This window comes from Zingiber officinale, chromosome 2A (genome assembly GCF_018446385.1).
Source record: "Zingiber officinale cultivar Zhangliang chromosome 2A, Zo_v1.1, whole genome shotgun sequence".
Lineage (NCBI taxonomy): Eukaryota > Viridiplantae > Streptophyta > Magnoliopsida > Zingiberales > Zingiberaceae > Zingiber > Zingiber officinale.
This window is the reverse complement of record NC_055988.1, coordinates 93,669,703-93,691,676: the sequence shown is the minus strand read 5'-3', so window position 1 is coordinate 93,691,676 and position 21,974 is coordinate 93,669,703. Positions and strand designations below refer to the sequence as shown.

At 41.3% G+C, this 21,974-nt stretch overlaps 2 protein-coding genes across 2 annotated transcripts; both read left to right on the top strand.

Moving 5' to 3' along the window:
- Positions 1–3,286: 3,286 nt before the first annotated feature.
- Positions 3,287–4,521, top strand: LOC122039807 (chaperone protein DnaJ-like). Its single transcript, XM_042599247.1, has 5 exons — positions 3,287–3,577; positions 3,654–3,744; positions 3,833–3,903; positions 3,982–4,038; positions 4,159–4,521. The coding sequence occupies exons 1-5, from the start codon at positions 3,455–3,457 to the stop codon at positions 4,306–4,308; spliced, it is 492 nt and encodes a 163-aa protein (XP_042455181.1). The 5' UTR covers positions 3,287–3,454; the 3' UTR covers positions 4,309–4,521.
- Positions 4,522–19,559: 15,038 nt separating this feature from the next.
- Positions 19,560–21,089, top strand: LOC122043812. Its single transcript, XM_042604388.1, has 2 exons — positions 19,560–19,904; positions 20,049–21,089. Exons 1-2 carry the CDS (start codon positions 19,560–19,562, stop codon positions 21,087–21,089), a joined length of 1,386 nt encoding a protein of 461 aa, XP_042460322.1.
- Positions 21,090–21,974: the final 885 nt, after the last annotated feature.

Here is a 21,974-nt window from a genome sequence, read left to right as displayed (position 1 = left end):
TGGTCATATGGTCGATGCGGAGGCAGATGTTTGAGGAGCAGGAGCTGCTGACTGGACAGGTGTTGTCACTCGGGGCCTTTTACAACTCTGACGCTGGATCAGTGACTCGATTGAAGTTGCAGACTCTGAAAGAATTGCTATGGGCATCAAGGAAGGTCGCGGTGAGGGTATCTCTTCAGTGTTTGCGGTTGCATCACTCCTTACTGCTTGGCTTGCCCCTTCTTTGTCGGTCAGCTGCTTTGAGGTTCCGATCGGCAAGAGCTCGTGGCTCTCCAGCTTGGCTGCCCCGTGAGCTTCAATTTCTTCATCATCTAATTTGGTGGAGTCACTTAGCAGGGCTTTCAAATTAGAAAAGAAAATAAGTTAGATCCATTAATAGTAGAGGGAAGAATTTCTCACCAAAAGAGTCAGATAACTGAACGTAAACAGGACTTAGTCCAAACATATATGGCGCTCCTTCGAGCAACAACTTGTGAATATGATATTTTAAGCAGTCAGCTGAGCAACGACTTTAAGGTAGACCAGCTCCCATTGATATTTACCCATCTCTGGAGGGTTGACAGCAACATTTGCTAGTCGGTCGGGAAAGGTACTGAGTGGGGCAGTCGGAGATAAAAGTAATGTGATTTCCAGCCCTCATTGGAGGATGACATCTTATCAAAATACATAGTGTCCACTCAGGCTTGGAAGAGAAAAACATTTGGCTCAGATTTTTTTAGATAATAAAAATAGTTAAAAATATGGGGGTGTAGAGGAATCTTGTACAAATGAAACAGTACTATAACCCCACATAGTAGCCTAAAAGAGTTAGGCGTTAGCTGTTATAAAGGAATGTGAAAGTATGCACATACTTTAGAAAAAAAATAGATGCAGAGGAAAACAAAGACTGACATAGAGTTGATCTTTGAAAAAAAGTAATGAAGCTGGCTGGAGGGGTGTAAAGACAATTATAGGCAGAAGGAATAACAATTTGATAATCGCAAGAGATACAGTAGGTAAGCCTCATTTGATCCACTTCATCCCCGTTGAAGAAAAATGAGGTGGAAGTATATCAAAGTCTGGAAATGGCAGGAGGAGGAGAGGATGAAGAGGCCATTAAAAGAAGATGGCAACAATTGAAAAAAGAAGTGAAATGAAACTTACTGGACACTAATCGCCAGTGGCAGTAAGTAGAAAGCGAAAAGGAAGAGGATGAAAAGAACAATGAAAACGATACAGTAGCATTGAAAAAGGAAGACTTAAAAACTTTAGTAAAGGTTGTTTACTGTCGCTTGATTAAGGGAGATGAAGAAAGAGAGATAGACCGTCAAAATTAAATCACCGGTAGTTACATCACAACACAATAGTTGTCTGTCACATCAAATATCCCTCTGTGCAGTCATACAACATGTGTCAACAATACAAGCCGCATTAATGAGGGATGTGAGACAATGAACATGTTTCTGATGAAAAATCATGTTCATCATGCTACGCATTAATGACAAGTGATTTGCTCGATTTCCAAAAAATCAAAATGATGTCAGCCTAAGCCGAACAATGACAACATGAGTTAGTGTTCGCTTGGGAGAAGAAGAAATTTGAAAATGACAACAACTAAGCAGACCATCCATGCAGGTCGATCGACATCACATATATGATTCTCTGGTTGGGAAATAGAGGATCTCATAGGCAAGGATAGCTAAGCATAATATTCGTTCGAGCCAAGCGGTGGCACAACAAGTAAATGGCCGATTGGAGGATAAGGGGCACAGACAACATCAGAGTTTAGTCAGTCGGACTTGTAACCTCCTTTGACTAGACTTAAAGGGGAGGCTTGTGATACGATATTTAAGATGGACCCCTTCTGGGATGGGTTAAAGTCTAGGAGGTCAGTTGACATGGGAGTCAAAGTCAAAGGGTGGTCAACATCATTCAGAACAAGAGAATGTCCGATAGGAGCTCCGAGCTGGCCGAGCTAGCCGAGTCTTGAGTTCCAATCTTGTGCATGGACGAAATGTTAAGGCAGGGGCTTGCTTGATCGGGTCCTTTGGTCGGTCGAGCCTTGAAGTCCGATTTCATAAACAATGATGAAGCACAGAGTCAAGTACCAATTATCTTGACCGAGTGTTCTAGCCGATTGGATGTATGGTCTAATCGGACATGCTAGACACTTAATTGCTTGCGGTTCAAATAAAGAAGCTAAGTGAAAGCTGAGTCGCCGACTTCATTCATAAACATCGACCGGGTACCTCTTGGGAGTAAGGGTCAATCAGACTATATTATTAATTCGATTGATTGATCAAAGTAGTCTATTGCGAGCCCCTAGCCTAACAAATTAATATGCTTTTTTGACATTTTGTGTCACGGATGACAAAGAATATTCTGCATATAAATCATACTTTCAAATCTTTCAGGTTGTCAAATCACAAAAATCTATGGACTCATTTTAGGAAAGATGTTAGAGTCACTTTATGACCTATTCTTTTTTTTTTTGAAAGTGTTTCGAAATTCGTTCATAGACACAACGATAATATTATAAACACGAGTCTTCATCTATAAGCAGAGATATGCAACACTACGTAATTTTACACGCTCGTTACTACTATTCGTTTCATTGTTCTTCTTCTGAATGTCGATTATTGACTTGAACTTTGAAGGGTCAACGTTAGAGACCCCTTCTATGTCCCGGTCGTTAATGTTCCCTTTAACACGTAGGATAGTGAGGAGTTTTAATTTAGTCAACTTAGAGCCACGTTCCCAACCAACTTCAGACAGAATCAACTATTATACCAAAAAAAAAAAAAAAATACTATGTATCAACGTCATCAAAATCACTTTAAACTAATCAAAATTATTTTAAAATAATTATAACGGTTATGTAAGTAGCCGAAACTATAAAAATTACTATAATATTACAATAGTTTTGGCATTAATTGTTAAATGTTATAGTGGCGATTATAATAGCGCTGAAACTAAATAATAATATTATAATCTTGTTACCGCTATGTAAAGATATTCTTGAGAGAAAATATCATCTACATTTACTTTTGACGTCTTTTATAATCTATCCTCGAGTTATATGAAGAAATTTAAATTACAGAATTAAATTACTTAGAAGGTGAAAGATTTTTTTTTTTTTAACTTAAACGATATATATTCATCAGAAATTAATCTGTAATTCTGTTATAATAAATTTATTATTCTCCAATGAACTGGAGATCATGTAAATGAAAGAGAAGAAATTCATATGATAGAGGCACCATGGTGGCAGAACAGTAGTTATAAGCTCAGTATCGGGGCCTTTACGTTAGTGGCCAAGAAAAAAAATCTCGCAGCCTCTCATCTCTGGAAGCTTCACTCGTTCTCTTAAAACGCCTCTTCCTATCTCGCCCTAAATCCTTCGCCATTGCTTCGATCTCATGCTCTAGCGGACGCCGACGGATCCATCGATCTTGATTTCGATCTCTCTGCGGCAATGGACGCTTCCCCGGCCGGTTCCGACGCCGCCGCCTCCTCCTCCTGCTACTACTCCCTTCTCGGGATCCGCCGCGACGCCTACCACTCGGAAATTCGCGCCGCCTATCGCCGCCTCGCATTGGTAAATCTCTCCCCCGCCCCTTCGATTTCGTTCTTAAACCTGGTCGAGTTTGTGATTTTGAGGCGGGATTGGGCAGCGGTGGCACCCGGACCGGTGGGCGAAGGAGTCAGCGGCCGCGTCCTGCGAGGCGAAGCGGAGATTCCAGCGGATTCAGGAAGCCTACTCCGGTGAGTGCTTGCTGTGGTTTTCTTGTTGTTGCTACTTTAAGCGGGTGGCTGGCTAACTCCGGCGATTATGTGGGTGATGCTTCCGCAGTGCTCTCCGACACGAGCAAGCGTGCCATTTACGACGCCGGCCTCTACGACCCACTCGACGACGACGATCAGGTTTTACCCAAAAGAAAATACGGAATTCCATCCAAAAATGTTGTCTTTTTTACTCTTATTTTTGGTCGGGACGCGCAGGGCTTCGCCGATTTCATGCAAGAAATTTTGGCGACGATGGAGCGGCTTAAACCCGAGGTAATTCCCCCTCTTTCGAGATCTAATTTCTTCGATCGCCATGAAAAAAACGATTTTTTTTTTCTTTCGTTTTGCGTTTTCTGGAGTTGAAAATATTAAAAAAAATGAAGTAAATGGCAGAAGCCGGATACTCTGGAGGACCTGCAGCGGATGCTGGCGGAGATAATGAACATGGGGAGCGGCATCGGCGGGGCGAACGCAGGCGGCCGGCGGGAGCCATCGGATGCGGCGTGGAGGAGCCGCGGCGGCGGTCCGACGAGGAGGAGGTGAAATGGCATCTGAATGACTGAATCCTGACCATTTTAAAAAGCGATCCTTTAACTTGAGAAGAATTCCATCAATCATGTTGTCAATCTCTTAGTCCTGTGCTTTCTTTTTCTCCAGTTTTTTTATTCCGTACTAAGGGGCATCTACCGGTTAGGTGTATTTATAATTTTTTTTTCTTTATAAAATTCGAAACTTCTGGACGGTCGCACTTTTCAATTTTTTCTGACGACTGATAAAAAAATTTCATAAAACAAGTGTTATTTATGTCGAGGAGATATAAACTATTCAAATTTATATTTTTTATATATTTTTTTTCAGTTAATTAGGTTTAATTTGTTTTATTTCTTAATTATATTTAATTTTATCGTAAATTTAGAGAAGTAAGTCTTATTAATTAATTTATCTTAAATATTAGAGAATAACTTTAGTTGATTATTTTTTTTGTTTATATTTTTTTTTGAAAGTCTTGAGAGTTATATAAATCTATATTTAGATGATATTTTGGATAAGTTATTTTGATATTAAATTAATTGATTTCGCTTAAGCTATGTTATAGTCACATCTTTTTTTATTCTTCTATTCTTGCTCTTGTTTTATCAAAAAAGTTTTCAAATCTAACTTGGGTTATTTCTTATTTCCTTATTTCTCTCCTTATTTCTAGGGCTGTAAATGAACCAAGCGTTCGTGAAGAAGCTTGGTGTTCGGCTTGATAAGAGCTTGTTTATGTTCGTTCAATATACATAAGATTAATTAAACAAACAAGCTTGAACAGCTCGTTAAGCTAAACAAATAAGCTTCAACACATATATGTTCAGCTCGTTAACGTTCGTGAACAACGTTCGTGAACAACATTTGTGAACAATGTTCACGAATCATATTTATTAATAAAACTCTTTTCAATATGTTAAATAAACAATAAAATAAATAAATAAATTTAAATTATCAATTTTAATAACCAATCAAACAATTAAAAGTTCAAACAATCAAACAAGCTTGAATTGAGAGTTTGATACATCTAAATGAATCAAGCTCAAGCCAAGCTCGAACCAAGCTCAAGCCAAGCTTGAATTGAGAGCTTGATAACATCTAAACGAACCAAGCTCAAGCCAAGTTTCAAACAAGCTCAAGCTCATAAAAAATAAATCAAGCCAAGCTTGAACACTCATTTTAAAAGCTTGGTTCATTGGAAGCTCGGCTCGGCTCGGCTCGGTTATCTTATCAAATAAGTTTGAACACCCCAAAACTCGACTCGGCTCAACTCGTTTACAGCCCTACTTATTTCTCTCTTGTTTTCTAGTTAATAATTCCTCTGAAACTTCACGTCTCGAAATAATCTATTTTCTACTAGACACCAATTGATATCAGAGCTCATTAAGATCAATAGAGGGTCATCATGGACGTGGACGTGGTCATTAAAGGCAAGTTCCGAATGAGAAAACCCAACACCGTGATCATAACATCCAGGATGTAATGATAATTGAGAATTTGCAGAAGCAAGTTGTGGAATTAATTCAACGTTTGACAGCACAGGATTTTGAAGATCATGAGATCTCTGATCGTAACTCTGAGTCTACATTTGAGAATTCATATCACCATCGAACTGTGTACCGGGAACACTATGGTTGAGAAGAACGATATGGAAACTTTGGTTTCCGAGTTGATCTTCCTGATTTTTTTTGGCACATTATAAGCGAAAGACTTCATTAATTGGATCAACGAAGTAGAGAGAATTTCTGAGTACAAGTACTTGATCACGTCAAAGTAAAATTGATCATTATCAAGTTCAAAGGCCGAGCTTCAGCATGGTGGGAGCAACTTCGGTGATCACGAGAGAGACAAGGTAAATTCAAAATTACCAATTAGGATTTTTTTTTTAAAAAAAATGATGATAACCCACTTTCTTCCCTTTGGCTACGCACAAATGTTGTTTCAGCAATTCCATACATTGAGACAAGGGGCTAGAACCGTCAACGACTATACGAAGGAATTCTATCAGCTTATTGTTAGGAATGATCTATCTGAGTACAAGAAACAAACGACAATGAGATATTTAGGGGGATTACGACAGTCTTTACAAGATTACCTGAGCCTCCACTCACTTTGGACTGTTTTAAAGGCTTATCAATGAGCCTTGACTATTGAAAAGTAGTAAAACCAAAGACCAACAAATATGAGCAATCAAAACAATCGAGTTGTTCGCCCTCAAGAGTTGTGCCCTTCCCAGGAGCCACCACAAGGTAATCCTAATCTATCAAGTGTTTTCGATGTGGTGAATAGGAATATCAAGCTTCAGATTGTAAAAGATCCCTTAATAAAAAAAACAAAACCCTACTATTTGAGGAAGACATGGAAGATGAATCCAAATAGATTGATGAGCTGATTTACGATGACATCAATGACGAGATTCTTTATGGAGATGGTCATGTGACTCGTCATACGCAAAAGTCTACTGGTCCCCATGGAAGAATCAAAAGATGAATGGTTGAGAACTAACATCTTTCACACAACTTGCACAGTTGCAAAAAAAGTTTACAAGATGATTATTGATAGTGGAAGCTGTGGAAATATTGTATCTTAAGAAGTTATGCAAAAGTTGCAGTTGAAGATGGATCATCATCTAAAACCCTACAAGTTGCCATGACTGAGCAAAGAGAGGGAGATAACTGTAGATAGACGATGTCTTTTAACTTTTTTTTTATTGGCAACAAGTATTACGATCGAGCATGGTGTGATGTTGTGTCAATGGGTGCATGCCATATATTGTTGGGATGACCTTGACAATATGATCGTAGTATCATCCACGATGGACGGAAGAACACCTACACCCTCAGTATCAAAGGGAGGAACATCATATTGGCTCTTGGATGAAAAGGAACCCCTTCAAATTTGGTAATCAATAACTCTACACTACTTTCTATGTCTAGATTTTTGAACGAGATGAAGCATGGAGGCATGGTCTATGCTTTGCTTCCTTACGAAAGCGATGTAATAGACTTAGACTTAGAGGTGTACCAACTCCTATTCAACTTTGCTTATTTGATGGTCGAAGACCTTCCTTTGGGATTGCCCCCTATGAGAGCATTCAACACCAGATTAACCTCGTTCTGGGGTCAAGCTTACCTAATCGGCTAGCATACCTTCTTAGCCCTAAGGATGTCGAAGAACTACCACGTGACAAATTATAGAGCAATTGAGACGAGGCTATATTCATGAGAGTATGAGCCATTGTGCAGTCTCTGCCCTACTTGTGCCAAAGAAAGATAGTTCATGACGCATGTGTGTTGATAGTAGAGCCATCAACAAAATCACAGTGAAGTATAGATTTTCGATTCCTCGCTTAGATGATATGTTGGATCAACTTTCTGGCTTTAAGATCTTCTACAAGATCGATTTTAGGAGTGGATACCACCAGCTTCAAATCAAGACTAGAGATGAATGGAAGGTCGCTTTCAAGACACAACATGGGTTGTATGAGTGGATGGTCATGCCTTTCGGATTGTCCAATGCACCCAACACGTTCATGAGATTCATGCATCAGGTCTTGTGACCTTTCATAGGAAGATTCTGTAAGTACCCTGTAATAGTTTTCATGTGATCAACCAAGTTAAGTTAGCTCCTGTTGTCTTTTGATGCCTTGTGTCTAAGTGTGTAGGAACTTAGGAGCACAGGAAATTGAGCGAAAGACGCAGCTAGCGAGAAGGACGACACATGAGAGAATCGACAGGCTCAGTGCGTCCGAGGGATGAGGCGCTGTGGAAGAGTACGTTGGCGGACGAGAAGGAAGCAAGCGGCATTTCCGAGAGGCGAGAAGTTAAAGCAGAAGATTGCTTGAGAAGGCTGAAAAATGAGTTCGATGAGCCCTATTCCAGATCGTTGAAATCACCCAAGAGAGAGAAGCCAGAGAGAAATTCCCAGGCAGAAAATCAACACTATGTTGACTGAAGTCTGGACGCTCGGACCACTTTGGTCCAACCAGGTGCGCCTCGGCGAGGCACCCTTATTCAAAGGCGGTCCATGTGCCCGAAGCTGTTTTAGGTGCCTGGACTAGATAAAATATTATATTTTACCCGTTGCGTAGCCGTTTGCGTGACGATAAGATTTACCACGCTGGGGTGCTCGAAGAGGGTCCGGGCGCCTGGACCGTGCCATGTCAGTAAACAGTCTTTTTTTGTGCAGGACAATTTACCCTCCTCTTGTTGATCGCAAGGGACCTACAGATTCGTGGTTGTATACTTTAACAACATCCTCATTTATAGTCCGACATGGGTTTTGCACCTCAATCACCTCCAACTGTTTTTGAGAAGCTAAAGGTGGAACACTTGTTCGTCAACAATAGGAAGTGTTCTTTCTTCACAACCTCAATTTCGTTTCTAGAATTTATAGTGTCTACTAATGGTGTTCATGCAAATCTATCAAAGATAGATACAATCTTGGAGTAGCCACAGCTAAAAATCATTCATAATGTCTAAAATTTTCATGGATTGATCTCTTTTTACCGTCGATCCATTCAAAATTTCAATGCCTTGATTGCTCCTATCACTGAGTGTCCCAAGGGGCATGAGTTCAAGTGGACTAAAGTGGCTACGATTAGTTTTCAACTGGTGAAGTAAAAGATAACTCAAGCACCCATTCTAACATCTATTCGAAGTAAATTGTGACACATCTAGCATTGGCATTGGTGGTGTTCTAAGTCAATCAGGATACCATATTACCTTCTTTAACGAGAAACTATCCGGTGCCAAGAAAAATTACTCTATCTATGACCTGGAATTCTACGCTATTGTGCAATCGTTGAATCATTGACATTATTATCTCGTGCAAAAGAATTTATCTTGTTCAGTGATTATGAGACTTTGAAGTACATCAACAACCAACACAAGTTGAGTAGTCGACACGCCAAGTGGGTAAACTACTTGCAGGAGTTCACCTTCACGCTGAAGCATCAATTCGGGAGTCCCAATTGTATTGCAGATGCTCTAAGTTGTCACTCTTCCTTGCTTACTATCATGAGCATTAGGGTTGTCGACTTTGGATCTTTCTCTCATATATCAGCAAGATATTTTAGGAGGTAACTAATGGGCTTCGCAACGATTTTACTTTGCACAATGGTTATCTTTTTCGTGGACTATGATTATGCATTCCAGACTGTTCCTTAAGGCACCACATTATCATTGAATTGCATAACGAATGACACTTTGGCCGAGATAAGACATTAGCCCTCATCTCTTCCAACTTCTATTGGCCCAAGCTAACCAATGACGTAGCTCATTTCGTGGACTGTTGCTTTGTCTGTCAATAATCTAAGGGAACTCTCATCAATGCTGGTTTGTATACTCCCTTACCAATTTCCGAAGCCCCTTGGTGCAAGGTTAGCATGAATTTCATATTGGGTTTACCCTGCTCCTAACGGACTACAGATTCTATTCTAGTTGTGGTGGACTAATTCTTCAAGATGCTCACTTTGTGGCATGCAGAAAAACTATGGATGCTGTTCGGATTGCCATTCTCTTCTTCAAAGAGATTGTGCATTTATATGGTATTCCTTAAACTATTACTTCAGATTGTGATATTAAATTTGTCAGTTAATTTTGGAAGACTTTATGGGGAAAGCTAGGGATGAAGCTAAACTTCAGCAGCGCCTATCACCCTCAGACGGATGGTCAGGCCGAGGTAGTGAACCAGAGCTTGAGAAATCTTCTAAGATGTCTCACAGGAACCAAACTGAAGCAATGAGATCTAGTTTCACCTCAAGCATAATTCACATGCAATAGATCAAAGAATAAGACCATTGATTTGAGCCCTTTCGAAGTTGTTTATGGAAGAAACCCATCCGGGGTAATAAATTTAGTCCCTATTTCATGTCTAGGACAAGATAACCCCACGGCTGAGGAGATGGCCAAGCATTTCGAGTCATTCATGAGCAATTTAAGTAGGCTATTTAGGAAAGCAACACTGAGTACAAGACACTACAAGAAATATGACTTTTTACTGTTGGTGCAACCTTAGGTCAAGGTTGACCTGGTTGACCCGACTCAAGTTGACTTGACTCGAGTTGTATTTTGATGTTTGACTTGGGAAGATTGTTGATGCAACTTTAGGTCAAGGTTGACCTAGTTGAGTTGCATGTTGATGTTTGACACTCGTGAGGGAGTTCTATTCTTGATATGGGACAAGAATAGATGTTTGGGAGATTATTGGTGTAACCGTAGGTCAAGGTTGACCTGGTTGACCTGAAAAGTCCAAGTATGGAGACTTGGCGGAAACCGAAAGGTCGGAGAGGGCTCGGAAGTCCAAGTATGGAGACTTGGCAGGAAAAGTCCAAGTATGGAGACTTGGCACTGGAAAAGTCCAAGTATGGAGACTTGGCACGGAGAAGTCCAAGCAGGGAGCTTGGCACGAGGGAAAGTCCGGGTGAGTGAAGCCAGGCGGTGGGAAAGTCCTACCTGGGATGTTAGGCCGTGTGGAAAGTCCCGTGAGTGAAGCTAGCGGTGAGAAGTCCCGTGAGTGAAGCCGGGCGGTGGAAAGTCCTAACTGGGATGTTAGGCGGTGTGGAAAGTCCCGGTGAGTGGAGGCGTGGAGAAGTCCTGGTGAGTGAAGCCAGGCGATGGGAAAGTCACGTGAGTGAAGCCGGGCAATGAAGTCCCGGTGAGTGAAGCCAGGCAATGGGAAATCTGGTGAGTAGGCGGTGAAAATCCTAGTGAGTGAAGCTAGGTGAAAGTGGAAGTCACGGTGAGTGAAGCCGGGCATGGGAAAGTCACGTGAGTGAAGCGAGGCATTGGAAGTCCGGTGAGTGAAGCCGAGGCGGTTGAAATCTCGGTGAGTGAAGCGGTGAAAACCTAGTGAGTGAAGCTAGGTGAAAGTCCCGGTGAGTGAAGCCGAGCAGGGAAAATCCGGATGGATCAAGGGTGATCGGACATCCGGTGTTGAAGTTCAAGTAGATCAAGGGTGATCGGATACTAACGAAGAGGAAAGTCCAAGTGGGTCAAAGGTTGACGGACACTTGGTGGAGAGTCTTAGCAGGTCAGGGTGGCCGGATGCTAAGCATGATGTACCAACAGGTCAAGATTGACCGGATGTTGGTTTGAACTTGGTTTGGGCGAAAACCATCTGGATCGATCGGTGATCGATCCGGTGATCTATGAATATTCGATCGGTGCGGTGACCGATCGGTAATAATAGCATCTTGTGTGATAACGATAGGTCCGGTGACCGATCGGTCGATCGAAGCGAGCGGGCGGGCGCGAGGGGCTGATCGGTCGGGGGCCGATCAGCCTGGCTGATCGGTCCCGGACCGATCAGAGCCTGATCGGTCTATGGACCGATCGGAGGTTCGATCGGTCCATGGACCGATCAGGGACGAACGAAGCAAAGCTTCTTCCCGATCGGTCCCGGACCGATCAGGAAGTTCTGATCGGTCCGTGGACCAATCGGGACCGAACAGGAGGCTTCCTGATCGGTCCACGGACCGATCGAGGTTCTAGCCGTTCGGCGCGGCTAGTTTCTTCTCTTCTTCGCGGGTTATAAAAGAGGTTGAGAAGCTACTGTTGAACTTCTTCTTCTTCTTCTCTTTGCCCCTGCTTCTTGCTGTGCTTGAGCTTTGCTGAGCTCTCTACTTCGTGAAGCTTCGTGTGAGCTTCCCCGGCTGGTCAGCTGCTGCTATCGTTCCGTGAAGTTGCTGCTTCGTCAACGGAAACCAGTCGAAGGCAAGATAGTGTGTGTTTTTACATTCTTATTGTTCTTGCTTCTTGTTGTATTTCTTGTACACTTATCTTGCTGTTGCAAGAGACTTTGTGGCGAGGTTTCTCCACCCAGAAGGAGTGTTTGATTTAGCCGGTTTTCCGGGGACTCATCCACCGACGGATTGATAGGGCTCGTCCACCTTACGGACACGCCGAGGAGTAGGAGTTTCATCTCCGAACCTCGTTACATCCTTGCGTTGAGGTTTGATCTCTTTCTTTGTCGTTTCTACATTGTATTTCCGCTGCGCTAACTCTAGCTTGTAGAAAGAAACGCGAAAGATTTGGGGTCGGCTATTCACACCCCCCTCTCTAGCCGTACGAAGGATCCTAACAAGTGGTATCAGAGCGAGGTCGCTCTTCATCGGATCAACACCCGTGGGAGCAAAGCTAGAGATGGATCAATTCGGAGAAGACATCACCATTCCACCCTTCTACAACGACAACTTCGCATATTGGAAGGTAAGGATGATGTATTTTCTTAGGACTAATATGTTGAATTGGTTTTGTGTACAAGAAGGTTTTACTCCTCCAATGGATAAAGAAGGAGAGCCTCTAGAGAAGAACAAGTGGACGAAGGAACAAGTCCACCAATCTACAATCAACAATGAGGTAACTAAAACAATTGAATTTTCATTACCTACTAATATTTTGTGTAAGATAGGTAAGTACAACAATGCCAAGGAATTATGGGATAACTTGGCCAAGTACCATGAGGAGAGCTCCACTTCAAGCCATGAAGAGGAGCCTAGTGAGCCAAGTAGCTCACATCATGGAGGGAGCGAATTGGGAGTTGAGGGCTACTCAACATCCAAGGAAGAAGAGGAGGAGAATTCCTCTTGTTCAAGTTCGGAGCAAGAAGAAGAAGTTTCCACCTCCGGAAGGGTTGAAGAAGAAAGCTCATCTCCATTCACAACTCTAGGTAACTCAAACACTGTGATTTCAAGCAAATTACACATAATGTGTTTTGAGTGTAGGAAACATGGACATTACAAGAGTAAGTGTCCAAAGAGGGTAAGAAAGACTCCACCGGCACCAAAGGTCAAGGAAGCCGGAGTCCCAACACGCAAAGGCAAGGAGCACATCGTGTGCTTCCAATGCAAGCAAAGGGGACACTATAGGAGCCATTGTCCGAGGGGGAGGCAACCTCACAAGGGCAAGAGACCGGGCACATCGATAGGGGGAGCTAAGGCAAACCCTAAGGTAATCTCTAAGGTTCATTATTGCAATTCTAATAAAACTCATGCTAGTAGTTTTGTTGCAATTGTTAATAATGATAAGCATGTTAACTTTAGGAACCAATACATGTGCTTAGGAGCTAAACATGTTAGCCTAGGTAAGGATAACACTAGAAATACCAACCCTAGGATTAACGCTTCTAAAGTTAAGGAAAACCTAGGTAGAAATCCCAAGAAGACTAGACATATGCCTAGGAATACCTCAAGGAAGAGTGATAAATCAAAAATTGAGGTATTAGAAACGGAGAATCAAGTCTTGAGGTCAAGGCTTGATACCCTAGAAAAGGCCTTTAAAAATTTAGAGAAGTCAACTCTAGGGCCTAAGGGTCAAATGTTCAAGGACAAGAAAGGTTTGGGTCACAAACCTAAGTCCCAAGTGGTCAAGCCCACTTATCATAGTGTTCCATTCGATTATGGAACAAAACCTAGGGCTAGGAAGACCACCACCAAGGTCACAAGGAAAGTCACCCCTATAGTTGACCTTGATGAGACCCAAATGACCAAGGCTTTAAAGCCTAAGAGGGTCATTAGGAGGGTTGCTAGGGAAGTCATCCCTAGTGAATATTTAGTGAACCCAATGAGCTCAAATAGGTATTGGGTTCCTAGGAGCATCTTCTCTACCCCATAAATGGGTTAGAGAGTGTCAACTCCAATAAGAAGGGTAGTTAACCCAACTTTGAGGAAATTGACACTCAAGGAGCATTTTCAAGGTTTTTGGGAACCTTTGAAAATGAAATGGAATAATCTTTATCATTCACTCCTTGGAAGAGTAAAGTGTGCCAAAGTGAGAATATATTAATCTCACTTTAAGTTGACACAATTTTGAAAAACCTAGAGAAATATCAAATTGGGATTTTGATATTCTCTTAGGTAATCAAGGCAATCCGGGCCTTAAATTAGAAGTGCTACTCGTGTAGAATTTTAAATGGTATAAATCAAACAAGAGATCAAGAAATGCCAATTTGGGTTTTGACATTTTCTTGGAGCACTTTGGGCAATCTAGGATTAGGACTTAAGTTAGCTAAGTGATTAAGGATACTTAGATAGGGAATTTAGGTATTTTATTTGTGCTAACTTGCCATGATTGGTTGCCATATGCCATGCCATGACATCATATTTATTTTATTATCATTTGAAATGTCATGATAATGCTTAGGTTATCTATATGTCATGTGTTAGTTTAGTTTCAAACTTTATGCCATGACATCATGACATTGGCACATGTTTTCATTTATGTTATTAATTTATGCCATGTCATCATCTCTTGCATTAATAATCAATGAAATTGATTTAAGGATGAAAAACACATTTTGATATTAAGATCAAATTTGTGTTTAGAAAATGCATGAGACCTTAGTCTAAGATACCTAAACCCATATCTCACATCAAATTGACTTGAATGTGATTTGATACACCTTAGATGTGTGTGAGATATTAGGATCATGAGTTAGGATCAAGGTACATAGTTCTTGTACCTAGATGAGCCTAATTCAAGAAATGGGGATCATAGGAAAGCTTGTGTACAAGTCATGTGCATATAGCCCTAAGATTGTGGTCCCAATTAAAAGGTTTAAAATCATTTTGAAATTGATTTGAAAAACCTTGATGAAGCTTTCTAATGATAGCACTCATCATTGAACATTGTGATACAAAGCTGACTTAACTTTGAACTATTTCAAAGTTTTGAATTTTATCAAGATTTGAAAATGGAAACTATTTTCATAGAAAATTATTTTCCATGATAATGTATGTTATGAGGAATGTATCCTCAAAATTTCACAATTTTTGAATTTTCGAATTTATTAGGGGTTTCGAATTTCGGGAGAAGAAAATCAGAAATCCAGTGATCAGTGTCTGGATCGGTCATTGGACCGATCCAGAGGCTGATCGGTCCTTTGGACCGATCCAGTCTTATGGATCGATGCGGTGACCGATCCGGTGAGTCGATAAGCGTGCCAATGTCTTGAAATTCATTGCATGTCGAAATTTGGTGATAGTTGGTTTTAGATTTATAAAGGTTTGAAACTCTCCAAGACATTGTTGGTGCAATGGTAAGGGAGTTGGCCTTTAGGGAGAGTTTTAACTATTAGTCAGTTGACCTTTAGGGGGAGTTTTTACTCCTTGAGGATTAGTGATATGGGATTATCACTAAGTGGATTGTTGAGCTTAGTATCAAGGGGAAATTAAGAGTTTCAATGAAAGGTATGGGACTTTCATTAGGAAGAAACTCTTGACCTTGATACCCTCCTTTTCTTTTTGATGTGTGTCAAAAAGGGGAGAGCGTTCATTGGAGAATTATTGGAAAACCCAAGTTAGGTTATCGGGTTAACCTAAGCTAGGGGAAGAATGTCAAGGAATGTTCGAGGAAGAACATTGGAATTCTTTTTGATGTGTGTCAAAAAGGGGGAGAATTATTGGAGAACCCAAGTTAGGTTATCGGGTTAACCTAAGGGGAGAATGTCCAGAGAATGTTCAAGGAAAGAACATTGGACATTGGAAGATGGTTGGAAAACCTAAGTTAGGTTATCGGGTTAACCTAACTTGATTATGATTTTGTCAAACATCAAAAAGGGGGAGATTGTTGGTGCAACCTTAGGTCAAGGTTGACCTGGTTGACCCGACTCAAGTTGACTTGACTCGAGTTGTATTTTGATGTTTGACTTGGGAAGATTGTTGATGCAACTTTAGGTCAAGGTTGACCTAGTTGAGTTGCATGTTGATGTTGACACTCGTGAGGGGTTCTATTCTTGATATGGGACAAGAATAGATGTTTGGGAGATTATTGGTGAATAGTAGGTCAAGGTTGACTGGTTGACTGAAAAGTCCAAGTATGGAGACTTGGCCTGGAAAGGTCCAAGCAGGCTTGACCTGAAAAGTCCAAGTATGGAGACTTGGCAGGAAAAGTCCAAGTATGGAGACTTGGCTTGGAAAGATCAAGTATGGAGACTTGGCACGGAGAAGTCCAAGCAGGGAGCTAGAGGAAAGTCTGGTGAGTGAAGCCAAGGCGGTGGGAAAGTCCTAACTGGGATGTTAGGCGGTGTGGAAAGTCTGGTGAGTGAAGCGGGCGGTCGGAGAAGTCACGGTGAGTGAAGCCGAGGCGGTGGGAAAGTCCTAAGCGGGATGTTGGCGGTGTGGAAAGTCTGGTGAGTGAAGCGAGGCGGTCGGAGAAGTCCTGGTGAGTGAAGCAGGCGGATGAGAAAGTCTGGTGAGTGAAGCCGAGGCGGTGGAGAAGTCTGGTGAGTGAAGCCGGCGGTCGAGAAATCTGGTGAGTGGAGCGGTGAAAATCCTAGTGAGTGAAGCTAGGTGAAAGTGGAAGTCTGGTGAGTGAAGCCAGGCAGTGGAAAGTCCCGGTGAGTGAAGCCAGGCGGTTTGGAAGTCTGGTGAGTGAAGCCGATTGATCCTGGTGAGTGAAGCGGTGAAAACCCTAGTGAGTGAAGCTAGGTGAAAGTCCCGGTGAGTGAAGCCAGGCAAGGGAAAATCCAGATGGATCAAGGGTGATCGGACATCGGGTGTTGGGAATCCAAGTAGATCAAGGGTGATCGGATACTTGTGAAGAGGAGAAAGTCAAGTGGGTCAAAGGATTGACCGGACACTTGGTGGAGAGTCTTAGCGGGTCAAGGGTGGCCGGATGCTAAGCATGATGTACCAACAGTCAAGATTGACCGGATGTTGGTTTGAACTTGGTTTGGGCGAAAACCATGATGGATCGATCGGTGATCGATCCGGTGATCATGAATATTCGGATCGTGCGGTGACCGATCGGTAATAATAACATATTGTGTGATAAGCGATAGGTGCGGTGACCGATCGAGTCGATCGAAGCGAGCAGGAGGCGGGCGCGAGAGGGCTGATCGGTCGGGGACGATCAGCCTAAGCTGATCGGTCCCGGACCGATCAGAGATTCCTGATCGGTCTATGGACCGATCAGGAGTTCTGATCGGTCCATGGACCGATCGAGGGGGACAAACAAGCTTCTTCCACGATCGGTCCCGGACCGATCGGAGAGTTCTGATCGATGCGTGGACCAATCGGGGGCGAGCAACAAAGGACTCTTCCCTGATCGGTCCACAGACCGATCAGGGTTCTAGCCGTTGCGACGCAACGGCTAGTTTCTTCTGTCTTCTTCGCAGGTTATAAAAGAGGTTGAGAAGCTACTGTTGAACTTCTTCTTCTTCTTCTCTTTGCCCCTGCTTCTTGCTGTGCTTGAGCTTTGCTGAGCTCTCTACTTCGTGAAGCTTCGTGTGAGCTTCCCCGGCTGGTCAGCTGCTGCTATCGTTCCGAGAAGTTGCTGCTTCGTCAACGGAAACCAGTCGAAGGCAAGATAGTGTGTGTTTTTACATTCTTATTGTTCTTGCTTCTTGTTGTATTTCTTGTACACTTATCTTGCTGTTGCAAGAGACTTTGTGGCGAGGTTTCTCCACCCAGAAGGAGTGTTTGATTTAGCCGGTTTTCCGGGGACTCATCCACCGACGGATTGATAGGGCTCGTCCACCTTACGGACACGCCGAGGAGTAGGAGTTTCATCTCCGAACCTCGTTACATCGATGCGTTGAGGTTTGATCTCTTTCTTTGTCGTTTCTACATTGTATTTTCCGCTGCGCTAACCCTAATCGTAGGAAGAAACGCGAGAATTTGGGGCGGCTATTCACACCCCCCTCTCTAGCCGTACGAAAGATCCTAACATTTACAACGCATGACATGGTCAGTGTCGCCAAATGTTACCATATGGTGATGCACAATATGCTCAGCGTCGCTACAATTGCGAATTGCGCAGCTACTTTTTCCCTCTTTTATTTTAGGTTATTTGGCGACCGGACAAAGTTAATGCGTCGCCATATGTGAGCATTTGGTGACGCGAAGAACGCTCACATCGCTAAAATGTAGTAGGAAATTTTCTCTCCCCCGCTTTCTATCTTTTGGCAACGCGACTCAATTATGCGTCGCAGAAAGATAAGCTAGAAGCGTTGCAAAATAGGTATATCATTCTACAACGCATTCCAAATGTTGCCTAATAGTATTTTTTTTTACCAAACCGTAATTTCTCTTTCCTTATTCCATTAACGGTTGAACATAGCAAAATTGGTATATTATTTCTTATAAGTATTATATATCTAAATAATTATTGTATATATAATGTGTAAAATTTCATCTCCCACCAAAACCCTCCTCACTCCACATCTTCCCGTCGCAATCAAAATCCCTAAAAAATCATCAACACTCTCTCCCCGCCTAAAATCCCCAAATCATCTCCTTCCAAATCTATTTTTTCTATTGGGAAGTGGCTTCAAGTGAAGGATTCTCAGGGAGCTTCTGTTAATCGGAAGAGGCAGGATCAAAATTTGATTGCAATCGATAAGGGGAATCGCGGAATGAGAGTTGGGCCCATTGGCTTTGTCGTGCTCCTCCTGTTTCGACTTCAAAGTTGGGTTATTCGAGGTCCGATCTAAGGCTACTTCTCGACGTTTTGGGTACGCCGCTCACACCTGTGCATATCACCAATAACAACCCATTGTTAGTCATCTCTCTATTCGTTTCAGTTTCTTTTTATTTTTTATTATTTATTTAGTTGTATTTAATTTTTTTCCCGCCTATATCTCCTTTTTTAGGCATTTGCTTGCATTGCTATATTAAACTTGTATTGACGGTGAAATAGTTGGATTGGACAAGAATTGTTTTTTGTGCCTCATAAACTAAAAAGTTATTTTCTTGTAAGTTTTTTTATGGTTGTTTTTGGCTATACGATGTTTTATCTTGTTATACTTGTTTCTTTATGCATATGATTCAGATATATTCAAGAGAAGGAGAGATTTATGGATGGAAACTATTTACAAGCCTGCTTGAAATCATTGTTCGTTAGTGTTTTGGTATTATTTTTTGTTTTTTTTACTTGCAATTCTTTACTCAAAATCTTCTCTTTGCCATAAAATTCAACCTTTCAGTTCTTGCTAAATTATTGAAGTCATCATTTATTCAAATTCAATTTTTAAAATGTTATTTTTTCCTTTGTCTTATATGGTTTGTTTGTAATTTTTGTTAGAGGTTTTTTATAAATGTTAATGGATCAGTTTTAGAAGTTGGCAATTTATTCTTCAGTTAGTAATATTCAACTAGATAGTAATGTATGGAATTGGTTGATTTCATGGCATGTAATGAAATTTAATGTATAAGTTTGCTTGCTCTGTAGTTTTACAAAATGACGATTGATAAAAGTTGGATGAGTGTGAAGAATCGAATCTCTCTCGAATATAAAAATGGTGTTCGGATGTTTGTAACACAAGCTATGGAGTACACCAATGAAGAGGGAAAAATAAGATGCCCATGTAATACTTGTTTGAATCATCTGTATCAGCCACTACGCTTAGTAGAGATACACCTAATAAAATATGGGATACAACAGTCATACAAAGTGTGGGATTACCATGGTGAGCAATATGAACATCCACTAATAGAGCATGAAGTTTTATCTGATAGTGATGCCCAAGATGAAATGATAGATGTTTTGGCTGATTTGACTGGACCAGTAGAGATAGGAGAATCCAGTGAGCCTGTTCGACATCAAGGTTTCCAAACTGAAAATTTTGATGATATGTTGAAGGAGATTGAGAAAGAATTGTATCCCGAATGTGTAAATTTCTCAACGCTTAATTTCTTGGTAAAATTAATGAATGTGAAAGTACTAAACAAATGGAGTAACAAATCTTTTGATATGTTAGTTAAGTTATTGAAGCAGGCATTTCCTCAAGCAATATTACCTGGCTCACACTATTAGGCAAAGAGAAAGTTAAGTGAACTAGGATTGGGGTACGAGTCAATCCATGTCTGTGAACATGATTATGTTCTTTATTGGAAAGAGAATGCTGAGCTTCTGAATTGTCCTATATGTGGCGTGAGTAGATGGGTTGACAAAAATACGAAAGGTAAAAAAATATCAAAAAAAGTAATGCGATACTTTCCCCTAACTCCGAGATTAAAGGGTTCGTATAGTTCTAGGCACACTGCAAGAGATATGAGATGGCATGATGCTGAACGGCTAAAAGATGATGGTGTTTTAAGGCACCCCGCGGATGGTTCTGCTTGGAAGATGTTTGATGAGAAATTTCCAACATTTGCCATTGATCCTAGAAATGTGCGCCTTGGTTTGGCAACAGATGGTTTTAATCCATTTGGTAGCATGAGCATGACTTACAGCATGTGGCCTGTTATGGTTGTTCCATATAACATGTCACCTTGGAAGTGTATGAAGTCTGAAAACATAATGTTGTCTTTATTAATTCCTGGACCAACATCACCTAGAAAAGACATGGATGTTTTCCTTCAACCACTAATTGAAGAGTTAAAAAAATTATGGGAAGGCGTGAATACTCGAGATGCAGTGACTAATGATAATTTCTTAATGCGTGCAGCGGTTTTATGGACCATTAATGATTATCCTGCATATGCTTTAATGTCTGGATGGAGTACAAAAGGGTATAAAGCATGTCCAACTTGTAACGAAGACACTCCTTCAAAAGGCATAAGGAGTAAGATAGCTTACATTGGACATAGACGTTTTCTTCCTTTAAATGATCCAATGAGGCGAAGCAAACAATTTGATGGTAAGGTGGAACCAAGATCTCCTCCTAGAGAATTAACTGCTGAAGATATATTAGCTCAATTAGAACATGTGCATGTTGGTCTTCCAGGAAAGCATAAGCAATATGGAGGTATAAAGCGCAAACGTTCAGTTATCGAGCTTAACTGGTCGAAAAAAGCATATTTTTCCATCTTGAATGCTGGAAACACTTACCACTTCGACATAACTTGGATGTAATGCACATCGAGAAGAATGTATGTGATAGTGTTCTTGGCACCTTGTTGAACATAGAAGGAAAATCAAAAGACACAGAAAAGGCGAGACTAGATCTTCAAGCCATGGGGATTAGGAAAGAGTTGCATCTCTACAAAGATGGAAATAAATGGAAGAAGCCACCAGCAACATATATGTTAAGTGCTGAAGAGAGACGTTTATTTTGTCAATTTATCAAATCGGTGAAGTTTCCGGATGGTTTTGCTGCCAACTTATCAAAAAATGTCAATGAGACCACTTGTAAAATTTTGGGACTTAAGTCTCATGACTGTCATGTCTTGGTCCAGCGTTTATTACCGGCAGGAATCAGGCCATACTTGAAGAAAGAAGTGGGTGAAACTATCATTGAGTTATGTAATTTCTTCCAACAAATATGTGCCAAGACTTTGAATGTCAGTGATCTTAAATTATTGAAGATAAATGTTGTGCTTATTTTATGCAAGTTGGAAAGAATATTCCCTCCAGCGTTCTTTGATATTATGGTTCACTTGATTGTTCATTTACCACAAGAGGCAATAATGGGTGGTCCTGTACATTTTAGATGGATGTATTGCATTGAGCGAGCTATGGGTATTTACAAACAATATGTTAATAATCGAGCACGTCCAGAGGGATCAATTGTTGAAGCTTACATTGTTGTTAATGAGGCTTTAACCTTTTGTTCGATGTATTTTCGAGATATCGAAACCCGATATAATCGCCCAGAAAGAAATGATGATAGGGTGAACACATGCCCTTCCCGAGTTATTTCTATATTCAAGCATGTTGGTCGACCCTTGGGCAAGAAAGAGTTCAAAGTTCTTGAACCTTCTTTACGGAGTAAGGCAGAGTGGTATGTGTTAAATAATT